The sequence below is a fragment of the Canis lupus genome, chromosome 1 (assembly GCF_048164855.1).
Source record: "Canis lupus baileyi chromosome 1, mCanLup2.hap1, whole genome shotgun sequence".
NCBI lineage: Eukaryota > Metazoa > Chordata > Mammalia > Carnivora > Canidae > Canis > Canis lupus.
In genome coordinates, this window is record NC_132838.1 from 97,840,765 (window position 1) to 97,853,609 (window position 12,845).

The following is a 12,845-nucleotide window of genomic DNA, read 5'->3' on the forward strand; positions in this document are numbered from 1 at the left end:
TTTATATTTTACGTGAATAGACAGTGAAAGTGGCCTTTGGTGTATGGTTCTTTTATATTTTTTTAAAGATTTTATTTATTTATTCATGAGGGACACAGAGAGAGGCAGAGGCACAGGCAGTGGGAGAAGCAGGCTCCACGCACCAGGAGCCCGACGTGGGACTCGATCCCGGGTCTCCAGGATCACGCCCTGGGCCAAAGGCAGATGCTCAACCACTGAGCCACCCAGGCGTCCCTCTTTCAGTTTTTCAACATAGACAATCCTGCCGTCTCTGAAAAGGCCTTTTTATTTCTTCCTTGCTAATCTGTATGCATTTTATATATTTTTATTGCTCCTTCTCTACAGAGTCAGATGGGCGCAAAGAGAGGAGCTGTCCCACCTTGGCCCTGACTTAGGGCCCGGCGTTCAGTGTCCCCCACCCCCCCCCACACACACGCTACCTCGTTGTCTGCTGAGGGTTTCTTTGCAGACACCCTCTGTGGGTGTGGGCGCGCCTCCTCTGCCTGGTTTGCTGAGAGATCTTGTGAGTAAATAGTGAGCTAAGTCAGATGCTTTTCCTACAGAAGTTGATTCCTCGTGTGTTTTTTATTTCCGTGGGCCCCCAGGATGCTGTATCTACTGATTTTCACATGTTGAGCCTGCCTCGTATCCGGGGATAAACCCTATTGGGTCATGGCGCGCCTTTACATATGTTACTGGGTTCCATTTACCAATATTTTCTTGAGGATTTTTGGGTCAGTGCTCATGAGGATCAATGCTCTGCGATCTTTTATGCTGGTTTCGTCTGGTTTTGTTCTCAGAGTAATGCTGGCCTCCTTGAGGTTGGGAAACTTTTTTCCTCTTCTGTTTTCTGGAAGAGATGGCGTAAGACTGCTGTGTGTTTGTAAACATTTGGTAGAATTTGCCGGTAAGCGCATCTGGGTCTGGATTTGTCTTCTCCAGAAGGTTCTTAACTACAAATTCACGTTCTTGGGTGCTTACAGTATCGTTCAGGTTGTCCGTTTCGTTGTGGGTAAGCTTTGGTGTGCTGAGGTCGTTGAGAAATCAGAGCATCCCCAGCATGTCTCTGACTGGGTGTGCCCAGCGGGGTCGGCAGATTTCCTTACCTGTCGGCCTGATTCTGGGGTCCGCAGGGGTAGCAGCTGTTTCTCCAGATACTGGGAATGAGTCAGATCTTGTGTTTGAAATGCAACCTTCGGAACAGGGTGTTACAGCAGCTGAAGGTGTTGGGTCGTCCCCCTAAGCAGGGTTCCTGGGTTCCCAGGTACCCCGTAGGGGATAGTGCACGAGATCCCATGGGGCAGCATTTGGTGCCCAGAGGCGGAAAGTTAGTGCATGGTACCCCAGTGACCTGCGCATCTCCATGTGTTTGCAGAAGCGCCAGGTTGGTGCCTGGGAGCAGTTTCCCTTGGGGAGAGCCTCCTGACAGGGTGGGTCGAGTCTGCCCCTGATTCTGGACACTCAAGGGGGCCGTTCCGGGCACAGTGTCCACACTGCGGATTAACACCCACTCCTCCCATATCCAATCAGGCCACAGCTGGGCTGCTGATTTTTACCCCCTGGCAAAATACGTCCACACAGAGCTTCCAGTGTTTTTAGAGGTTTAAGCAGCGATTGCTTGGTTGGTGTTCATGGGGCCGGGCCAGGAGCGCAAGGTATGTGTCAGCACATCCTCACACATACGCTACGCCATGTGATCATCATGAACCCTAAGGTAGATGTTCCAAAATGACAAAAGCTGTGGGTTTCGGTTCCTATGTTAGTCCATTCTCGCTGCCGCAGACTGGGTGGCTTCTCAACAACACACGCTTATTTCACACGGTCCTGGAGGCTGGAAGTCCGAGCCCAGGGTGCCAGCAGCGCTTCCAGAGCCCAGGCGCCTCGCCATGTCTTCCTGTGGTGGAGGAGGCCGGGCTCCTGGGGTCTCTAAAGGACACTAGTCTATCCACTGGGACCCTGCTGTCATGACCCTGTCAGCACCCCAGGCCCAGCTCCTCGCACCATCACATGGGGCGTCGGGTGTAGCATGGAGTTTGTGGGGGACACAGACTATAGACCGGAGATGCTGACCTAGGGCGTCATCTCCTGGGGGAGCAAAGGTCAGAGCCCTTTAGGAATTCCTCAAGCAAAATTATTTTGCTTCATTCAATTAAAAGATCTGTGTCACTCAGGGCTTTAGGGCAGGGGAGGGATTTATGAACAATAGAAGGAGGATGAGATTTTGCAGACACAGAATGATCTGTCATGGCAACGTGCTGTCCCGTGTGGGCCCTGCTGCAGATCTGAGGTGCACGGTTTCTGCCTGATTTCCAGGTGCATGGGGGTGACTGGGCCCGACACGGGGACTGCCTCGGCCGCTTGTCTCGCTGTCCGTCCCGTGGCAGCTCAGCCTGTGTTGGGAAACTCCAGGCAAAGTCCCCCAGGCTCAGCAATGGTGCGGACCTTGAGGGGCTGTGGTGGTGTGGGGTGTGCTCCCTGCGCCCCTGTCCCTGAGGCAGCTGATAAGACAAGTAACCTCTCTGGGTGTGATTTCCAGCCTCATTATAGAAGTAGCATGTGTTTCCTGTAGGAAGTCCAGAAAGGAGGGATTTGGGATCAGCCTCCACTAGGAGAGTTAGGGCCTGCGGGTCCCAGTCTCCTGGGCGCAAGATCGTAGGCACTGAAGGCCGCGAGCTGCCTCGAGGGGCACCCTGTGTGGGAGCCCAGGGTCGTCCGACGCTGACGTCTCAGGAGACGGGCCTGGGAGGGCACACTCTCCCGGGGAGAGTCCACACATGGCCATCTGGACGGAGGCAGACCAGGGCACAGGAGAGGGGTGTCCCCTCCTCTTCATGGAGATTCTGTGCCGTTAACTCTGTGAATTAATAATTTGGTCTTTCCCATGAGGTTGGTGACAGGAGAGTCTTGCATTCTGGGTGCTGTAAAAGAGTGACAACTCTGTTCGGGCCATGCTTTCCAGAGCTCATGGCTTAGAGCCTCTTGGTTATGTGGTGACAGAGGACCAAGGGCCGTGCAAGTGCAGCCCCACCCTTGCGGAAGGTTCTGGTTGTTGACGCGGGGTCCACACCTTTTGACGTCTTCCTCTCACACCTCCAAGGAGAGCCTGTGGCCTGGCAGTCGCCTGCTCAGCTATTCATGAGGACAGGGGACCAATTCCCTGGGTGCCCCGGGCCTCCATCCGGATGTCCCCTCACCTGGCCCCGTGCAGAGGAAGCACGTGCCCTCACGACCTGATGCGGTGTGTGCTCTGGACAGAAGCGAGTCACCACTCTCGTCCCTGGATGGCCTCTCTGAACGAGAGAACGGTCACTTTCGTCATGTGGTCTGGAGCGTCAGCGTGTCCAGGCAGGTGCACATGCCCTGGAGGGGTTGTAGGGATGTGGGGACCCCTTACTCGCACAAGGGGCGGCCTTCCCTGTGGTGTTGGAGATTCCTGGAGAGAAGTCTCATCTGGCAGACAGAGTAGGCATTTCTAGAGATGACTTGGTGTCAGGCTTCCTTATTTTGGAAGATGGGTGAGCTCAGACCTGAGCCGTCACTGTGGCTTTTCTTCCGAGGGAGTGGGGGGATCTTTCCTTTTGTGCGCGCATTTGGCAGTCTGCGTGTCAGCTGCCCCGGAGCGTGCCCCAGGCTCCTTCTCCCCGCACACTCCTCCCCATCTCACTCTGCACCTTCACCTGGCCCGGGTCCCAAAGCCCCGCCCCTCCCCGCTCCCCACCTGGGATGGTGCAGTGAGCGGGTGTGAGTGGAGCGTCAGAGCCCCTGACATTTGTCTTTGTCCAGTTTCCGACGCTGCACACAGTCAAAGGCCATGTGGACGGACCCCTCGGCAGGGATGCGCATGCGTCCTGTCCACTGGCCGCACCGTGGACTTCGTCCCCCGGGAAGGGCCGCTTTGCACCTGCTAGAGGCAGTTCCAGGATTCCTTCACCCAGTGTCTTATGGGGCTGACCATGTTTCAGTGCACAGTCCAGGGGCATTTGGGACATTCCCAGTGTGGTGCAGCCACCGCCTGGTTCCAGGACACTCTGTCATCCCAGGGAAGTCCCGTCCCCCTCAGGCGGTCACCCCCCGCCTCCCCCACCCTCCCCCGTCCGTTCTCTACTTCTCCTTTGAAGAGTCTGGAACACCTCATTGGTTCCTCATGAGTAATGAGTCAAACAACATTTTTAACCCGTGGTTATTTTTTTAAACGACCTTTTGACAACTGTCCTGCCCTTGGCTGAGCCACAGTTTCCAGTGGGCCTGAGGTCCTCACTGGCCTGCGCCCTGTGGGACACGAGGGCTGAGAATCCGGTCATGGGGGGCAGGGCAAGCACCCCATGTGGACTTTCCCAGTCTTGTCTCTTGGGTGGAGGTGAGTCACCCAGCTGGCACTCTGCCGTGCTGGGACAGTGTGCACCGGGTCATTTTCATGTGCCTGGGGCTGTGTCGACCGTGTGAGAGGTTTTCAGCAGCTGGTAGGGCTCAGCGCCAAGCAGTGAAGTAGATCTGAGAAGAGGCAAGAGATGCTCCATCGTTTGGCGTCCCTGGGCATGCATTGTAGTCGTGAGCATCTGCTGAGCAGAGCAGGACCTTCTCTGCGGGATGCGCTGGGCCCCTGTGGTGGTGGCCAGGACTTGGCCTGGCCTGTCCTCCAGGAGGATACGGACCACCCCCCGCCCCGGCCCCTGCACCCCCTGCTCCCAGCAGATGCAAGACTCAAGTGTGATTCTGTTTGAAGCCTCTGCTTTGTGCAGGTTGAACCTGCAAGGGGCCTGAGTCACAGCAGGACCAGCAGGTTTGACGTGTGTCAGTGTGACTCCTGCTCTTCCTGCCCCCGCAGTGCGTGGGGACGACGGGTCTGGCCCGGCTCTCCCCAAACCAGCAGCACCAAACGAGGGGTCGTGACTTTGAGCAGAAAGAGGAAGCCTCTGAGGGCCCCACGGGGTGGCTTCCTGGGGGACGGAGCCTGTCCCTGAGGAGGGCTGGCGTGGCGGAGGCAGGGGCTGTGTGGGCTGCAGCAGGTGCGAGCTGCAGGTGCTTCTGGACGGTGTGGTCAGCCCTCCGTGCCGGCTGCTGTCGGCTGGTTGCTCTGAGCGGGGGGCTTCCGCCCTGACTGCAGCCTGCTTTCTCGGGCTGTGATCATTCCCTCGGTTGTAATATTTTCCAACAGCTTTATTTTTTAAAGATTTTATTTATTTATTTGAGAGGGAGAGTGAGAAGGAGCACAAGCAGGAGGAGCAGCAGAGGGAGAGGGAGAAGCAGCCTCCCTGTCAAGCAGGGAGCCCAATGTGGGACTTGATCCCAGGACCCTGAGATCATGACCTGAGCTGAAGGCAGACTGTCACCCACTGAGCCCCCTAGGCCCCCACATCCATCGTCTTATAAAAGATTCTGTCTTGTAAAGAAGGCAGGGCTCGTGTTATGTAGATGTGCCACCAGGAAAACCACCTCTGCGTTGGGTCAGTCTCTCGTTGCTGTTCACGCCCACACGAGGCGAGAGCGTGGGGACCACTTCTAGCGTGGCAGGTGCCCCTGTTGTCAATACTGAATGGCCAGGGACCCTACTTTCTGCACCATACCTGGGCTTCAGGGTGGAGCTGGTGAGATGTCCCCACGTCTGCACCGGCGAGAAGCTGAGTTCCCAGGGCCTGCCGCCCGGTGTTCATTGTGCGGCTCCGCACCCGCACCCGTCATGGGCTCTGCAGACAGCGTCAGGTGGAGTCAGGGTGCTTGCAGCTTCTGGAGCTGTAGCCGGGTCTCAGCCAAGCCTGACAGCTTCCCATCCTGACCAGACCGAGTTGAATCAGCTGCCAGGAGAAGCAGGTCACTGACTGTTACCCCGTGTCCCTTAAATCCAGCCTGTGAATCTTCTGTCTGCTATAGAACCGCACCTCGGCCCCCCGGGGAGGCTGCATGTGCACAGAAGCCGCTGTGTGCTCAGCCGCTGTGTGCTCAGCATCTCTAACCCAGGGATCCTGGGGGCCGAGCTATGTTTCTTAATCCTCTCTCCAGGGCCTCTCTTAATTTTATGCCCTACTGAGTGTCCACTGGAATGGGAACTTCGGCTGTGAACCCCTGTCCCCGATCCCAGTCCTTACCCGTAGCCAGCATAGGTCTCTGCAAGGTTCCGGATGGTCCTGGGCCGTGTTGCTTCTAGAAGAGGCTTCCTGTTGGTAATGGGAGCCCTGGCTCCTGCACACATGACCCCTGAGACTGAGCCCCAGAAGTCTGCAGTCCATGGGAGGTTTGAGTCCCCCCACCGCATCCTCCCCAGGAAGCCTGCCCTGCTGCGGCTCTTGGGGGCCTAGCCTGGCCTACCCTGGCCTACCCTGACTCGGGGGGCCAAGGGGGCTCTCCCTCCCATGTCAGAAAACCCCCTGCTCTGGCGTTAACCTTTCACATCACAAATCGTCTGCTTGCAAAAGGCACATTAAAAGAGAACACTTCTATTTAAAAGTAGATTCTAGAATGCGTGTTCGAGCAGAAAAGCGGCTCACGTGAGGGATTTGCTTTTCTAGCCTGAGGTGGTTTGGAGGAAGCTTTGCATCAGTGGGTTCTCTGTGTGGGGACAGAGTGGAGGCAACCTTCCCTCACCAGCATGGCCCGTCCGTCTGACGAGGGTCCAAGAGACAAAGCCTGAACCCCGAAGGGGTGCTGCCTGTGTCACAGGGACCAGCCGTCTGGGAGGCTGGCTTCGAGGGCCGATGGTTGGGGTGCAGGGGGTGCCACCTGTAGGTGAGCTTCCCTGGAGCATGTGACCCAACGGGCCCAGAGGGCCTCCGTGGCTTCCTGGGATAGGGTCCACAGGGACGCCTGTCTGCAGTGGATGTAATTTTATGTCTCACCTGCAATTCTTCTGTTACACCCAAAGTCGTACAGCCTGGGCAGACGCGCTGATGGGAGGCAGAGAGCCACCTGCCCTGAGCACCTTTGTTGTGTTGGCGCCAGATAGCTAACAATCCCACGGTCTTGCCGAGCCATGGCGCGAGCCACCTGGCTGCTAGGGTGGGGGGGGCGCCATCTGTGGGGGGGCCACCGTCTGTGGGATGGGTGCTTCGTGCACAGCAGGTGGCGTGCGGTGTCCTGCAGCGCGGGGAGAGGGACTGCTGTGTGTGTTTGAGGACCTGGGAGGGTCTGTCTGGTGGTCCAGCTGCAGCCCCGGATGCGGTCACCCCCACGTGGCCCAGGACCACCCCTGAGGGCGCCCAGGGTCCCATGGCGCTGATCTGACGGTGAGCGGTCTGGACTTTTCGTGTCTGAAGACTGTGTACGTGAGGGGCTCACATCTCACGACTGGTTAACATCAGTGTGGAACCAACTTCCTCCCAACTCGGGTCTGCACATGATCTTAGCCCAAAGTCCAACCCAAGGCCCACGGTACAGACTGAGCGACAAGCCAACCGACAGGCCGCTGATGAGGTGTGGGCGAAGCTGTGGGTGCACCTTGCTGAGGCCGGGGCTCCTTGGAGCCAGGACTGGGGGGCAGGCCCTCTGGCTGTGACAGCCGCACAGCGCTGACCCCATTGGGTCTTTGGTGACCAGGAGCTGCCACGCTGTCGGCCACAGCTGGTCCTGCACTGGCTCTGACATCAGAGCCTCACGGGGACGATACCACTTGCTCATGCGTCACACCTGCTGCACAGTCCAACACCATGGGGCCACGGAGCTGGTGCAGCGGCCGGTGAGAGCTATGGGCGTGGATAACAGCACAGGCTGTAAAGGCCCAGGGTCAGGAGGGACTGACCGGAGGTGGTTCTGTTCATGATGCTGGGAGCTTCCTGTGATCGTGCTTTGGATGTGTATTGGACTAAACGAAATATGTTCTAAGAGCTAACATCCCCTGTTTGTTCTTACTCTTTCAATGTGACTTTTGGGTGCATCTGAAACGACACATGTGGCTCACCTGGCATTTCTGTTGGAAGCACGGATCTGGACTGCTTTTTTTTTTTTTCTAAACATTTTACTTATTATTTAAGAGAGAAAGAGAGAGTGCGAGCGCATGTGCGCACGAACAGGGGGAGGGGCAGAGGAAGGAGCACACTCCCTGCCAAGCAGGGAGCCCGATGCAGGACTCGATACCAGGACACTGAGATCATGACCTGATCTGAAGGCAGACGCTTCAGAGACAGAGCCACACAGGCGCCCTGGACCACTTCTGTGACTTCCCGCATCTGTCAGGCCGGCCCGGGGTGGGGATGCTGATTCGTCATGGATCCTTGGGGCCTGGAGTATAGGGCAAGAGCCTCTGTGAGCCTCCTTGGTCCTGCATCCCTGCCGCACTGACTCATGGGGGGCAACCCTTGCCAGAGACATGGGCTTGGTGCTCAGACTGCATCTCCTGCGGGGGGACCCAGCCCCCTGCTTTGTGAACGTGCTCGGTCCCTGAAGGGCCACCCTGGCTCCCCGATCCCTGAGCCTGTGTCCCTGTGTACTGTGCATAAGGGGCCGAGCCATGGCCCGCAGCCTGGCCTCTACACGACCACCTCCTGCACACGCTGCGTGGCAGTGGCATCGGCAAACCACTGGCTGTGTCCTGGCAGGAGGGGAATGGGCACGGAACCCTGTCCTGGCAGGAGGGGGATGGGCGCAGGACCCTGTCCTGGGGGGAGGGGGATGGGCACAAGACCCTGTCCTGGCGGGAGGGGGGTCAGCAGGGGACCCTGTCCTGTCTCTGGGTGCAGGGTTGCTGTGGCTTCCCGGGGCCCCGCTGATGGGGGGCTGGGCTGGAGCCCTGGGGAGCACCCTGCAGGCGGGTCCACATCTGGCTGGGCTATTTATATCCCACAATGGCCCGTTTTGCTCCGGCGCTGCTGTCATGCTCGTGGGTGAAGCCAGTGAAACGGGCCTTTCATCACCCGCTGCTGGGGCGTCAGCCGCGTTCTCGTCTACATGCCCGTCCCCAGGCTCTCCCCTCGGCCCGCTGCTGTCTGGGGCACACACGGCCTGGGCGCGGCATTGGGATGGCCTGGCCGGCCCAGGGCGGCAAGCCCCGGCTCCCCTCTGGCCCCTCCAGACCCCGTCTGTGCGCTGACCTCCCCTGCTGGGCACTGGGGCCTCCGCATGGGGTGTGCACTCCGGTGTCGGGGAGGATGGAGAGACCGCGGGACCAGTAAGTGGGTTACGAGCCGTGAGGTGGTCCCGGGAGCACAGGAGGGAAGCCCAGCGGAGGGCACACCGGGAAGGAGGGCCTCACTGAGGAGAGTGGTTGGGGAAGGGGAGACGGGCTGCGCCTGGGTTTGGGGATAGCGCTCCAGGTGGGAGGGAACAGCAGCCACAAAGGCACTGAGGCTGCAGCGGGCCTCCCGTGTTTCGGGCACAAGAGGGACCTGGGAGCTGCTTGGCACTGGGGATGCCGAGGTGGGAGCCCAGAGCCAAGGGTTTGGGTGGCCCACGGCTTCTGGGGCATGGGACATGGTGGGGGCAGGGGGGCTGCGAGGTGGTCTGGAGAGGACGTGGTGGCACAGGCCGGCTGGCTACAGCAGCCAGGGTGGGAGGATGGCCGGCTGGGCCTTCCCCGGGAGCAGAGTTGGGGGACTTGCTGACTGATCGGGGTGGGTGGGGGTCGAGGATGCCCCGGGGCTGGGCAGAGCAGCTGGAAGCATGGAGGGTCCCGTGGGGGCAGCTCCCCGAGCCCCTAGGAAGTGTCTCAACCTTGGGAGGTGGGGTGGCAGGCTCGGGGTCAGGTGAGGCATGGAGGGGAGGAAGGCCTGGGGCCCTAAGCCTGGCACTGGACGATGTCTGCAGACCTGCCAATGGGTGGGCACCTGCTGCAGCAGCGTGTGGGTCTCCAGACGGGTGGGCTGCTTGCTGTCAAAGAGCCTCCATCTATCCATCCATCTGTCCGTCTATCCGTCAGGTGAAGCTGGCTGTGTGGGAATCAGGATGGGCGGCCCTCGGGGAGCGTGTTACGACCCGGGGGTGGGACGTGGTGCATGGAGGTGGGGAGGGGTCTCGGTGGCTGTGTGTGCGGGGCGGCGAGGGTGGGCTGCTTAGGGCACACGTCCCAGGGTGCACCCCGGTGGAGCTCCACAGGGAGTTCCGAGCTGTTGGGTACATAGGCCTCTGGAGGCTGGCGGGGGGAAGGGGGTGTGTGGGGGAGGCAGAGCCAGCCACAGGGGAGCCCTGGCTGGCTGTTAGGACGGTGCACAGCCTGTGTGGTGTGGGAGCGGGGGGCTCTTAGGAAGGAGGCGCCTCCCTGCTCCGGGGCAGACCTCAGCACCGACACTCTTCGTGCCTATCTCCCAGGAAAGGGATAAGTGACTACCTGGGGTCGTGGACGACCCCCCTCCCCGCCCCATCTGAGGCCAGGGGATGCTCATTTTTGCAGGCACACAGTAGCCAGGGTCTGCACCCTGCCTCCCTGTAACCCGAGAGAGGCCGGTGCCTCTGTTACAGACAGGAGGTGCTGCATCTTGTCCTCGTGGCTGTATCGGGTTGGGAAGAGGGATGATTACCCCTGGCCAGGGTTCCTTTATGACCTAGCACTGGGTCCCACGCGGAGCCACTCACCCACGCTCCCAGATTGGACCTGTGGTCCCTTGTGAACTCGAGAACGGCCATCAACAAAGTCAGGCTCCGGTCCCTGGAACTTTGGGTGCAGCTCTGTCTAGACACAGGGTCTGTGCCTGTGTGGTTCCGTGAAGGGTGTTGACATGGGGACGAGATCCTGGGTGGCCTGGTGGGCCCTCAATGCACCACAGTGACCTTCTGAGAGTGAGGCAGGAGTCAGGCCGTTGAGGACAAGAGGAGGACATGACGTGAGGACAGAAGACAGGTCGGAGTTGCGTGGGCACAGTGGCTGGTTTTAGGTGTTAGCTTGGCTGGCCGCCGGTGCCCAGATACTTGGTCCAGTGGGATCTGGGCATGTCTGCAAGGGTGTTTCTGGATGGGATTAGTGTTTGAATCAGAAGACCGAGTAAAGCAGATTGTCATCCTCAATGAGGGTGGGCCTCGTCCAATCAGTCGAGGGCCTGAACGGAGCTGAGAGGTGGTGTAAGTGAGAATTCCCGTGCTGGCTGCGCAGCTGCTCTGAGCTGGGTCGCCGTCGTCTCTGGCTCCCAGATCTGGACTGCAGCTAGGACTCATGTCCTCCGCTCCCCTGGGGTGTCCAGCTTGCCGACTGCACATATCAGGACCAATCAGCCTGCAGGACCATGTGATATGATTTATAATAAGTAATCTCTTTCTGTGTGTACATCCCATCGATTCTGTGCCCCTGGGGACCCTGACTAATGCCATGGCCGCGAATGAAGGGATGCCGGCAGCCACCAGAAGCTGGAGAAGGCAGGGAGGGGGTCCTCCCCCAGAGCCCCCAGAGGGGCACGGCCCTGCTGACCCCATCATTTCAGCCCAGCAAGACCGATTTTAGACTTGCGGCCTCCAGGACTGTGGGAGAATAGATTTCTGTTGTTCTGAGCCACCCAGTTTATGGTCATTTGTTAGAGACGCCACAGGAAAGGAAGACGCAGCCAGTGTAAACAGTGCTGCCCTAAATAGGGCGGCCACACGCAGGGGCTGTAATTCAGTGCGTGGCCTTCAGGGAGAGGTACCGCTGGGTCGGGGTCGGGGGGCGCCTCTTTGTTCTACAGATTGTGCCACATGCATCTGCGCGGGTGTCTGACAGCTGCTGCCTCCCCGTGAGGCCGTGTGCCCGCCCTGAGCGCGGCGGGCACGAGGGGACTGCCTGACCCGTCGGCCTGCAAGGGGCAGAGCTGCAGGACGTGCGGGCCCCGCGCCGCCAAGGTGGGCTCTTCGCTCACAGGTGCAGCGATCCCTCTGTGTGTGAATCATCCACTCGTGTTCTGGGCCCGTGTCCTTCCTCGCCCGTCTGTAGATGTTCACGGGCGTGGGTGATTCCCTTCTGCCCTGAAGATACGGGCTCCCCGCTCTGTTGTTTGGTCCTTTCTTGGGTCACTGTGTCATTTGCCACCAACATGAGGTCATTTTGCAGCTGACTCTCAGTGTGTCTCTCGTCACCTCTGGTTTCTGGCTCCCGGGTCTGCCGGGAAGATCACCCAGGCTGTCTCTCGATTGCCTGGCGATTGTTGCTTTGCATCAGCTCTTGAGCGCATCTAGTATGCTCTCGCGTAATGTGGGATCAGATTTTTGAGGGCGGAGGAGCCTGATTTTATGTCCTTCCACTGTGCCACACCAAGTAGTCGGCCAGTGAGTTGAGCTTCCAGTCTGCAAGGTGTCCTGGGCTCACATACGTGGGTTCCCTTTGGGGGTTCTCGCATCCATCCCACTGACCTGGGTGCCTTTGGTGCACCAGTGTCTCACTGATAGCGGCTGTGTGGTATGTTTCCACAGCTGAGGAAGGAACCCCCTTTCCTGTGCTCCGGGACACGGTGAGATGTTATGGCGACAATCCTGGGTGTGCACCTGTGAGCCCGTGTGCACACTGACACGTTCCCATGGCTTGTGGGCAGAGGATGATTTGGGTGGACACAGGATACCTGTGCTGCCAGGGGCAGCAGAGAGGACAGTGTGGTGTAGGTGCAGCGGGGAGCCAGACGCAAGGGACAGAGGGACAGTCACACTGCATTAAACTACTCCTCGGCACACACAGAGTTTTAAAGGTTTATGAAATAAGTGAAGCAGTAGCATCTGAGGAACAAGGCCCTGAACACACAGGGTCGCCACGGGGGAGTGGCCCCATAGTACATCCCAGTGGCTCCACCATCATGTTGGCCATGGCCTGGGTTTCTTCCGTGCATGAGTGCTTTTCTTTGTGGATGGTGGGACATGTGTGCACATGTGGGGGTGTGCGTGTGCATGTGGGGGGTACGCGTGCATGGCAGGAGTGTGCATGTGCCTGGGGGTGCAGTGTGTGTGCATGGTGGGGGGGTGCATGTATGTGG

At 59.0% G+C, this 12,845-nt stretch overlaps 1 protein-coding gene across 6 annotated transcripts in view; it reads left to right on the top strand.

Moving 5' to 3' along the window:
* SEMA4D (semaphorin 4D) overlaps positions 1–12,845 on the top strand; it is an 89,453-nt gene that overhangs the window by 22,245 nt on the left and 54,363 nt on the right. Inside the window, exon 1 of one of the 6 annotated variants that reach the window (XM_072841361.1) lies at positions 4,229–4,357. The exons of 2 other annotated variants lie outside the window; for them this stretch is intronic. In XM_072841361.1, coding sequence (XP_072697462.1) covers positions 4,323–4,357 — 35 coding nt within the window. In that variant the 5' untranslated portion in view covers positions 4,229–4,322. Of the gene's footprint in view, positions 1–4,228; positions 4,358–8,880; positions 9,095–12,845 lie in introns of those variants that run through there. 3 more of the 6 variants (XM_072841372.1, XM_072841352.1, XM_072841383.1) reach the window with 3 other exon arrangements.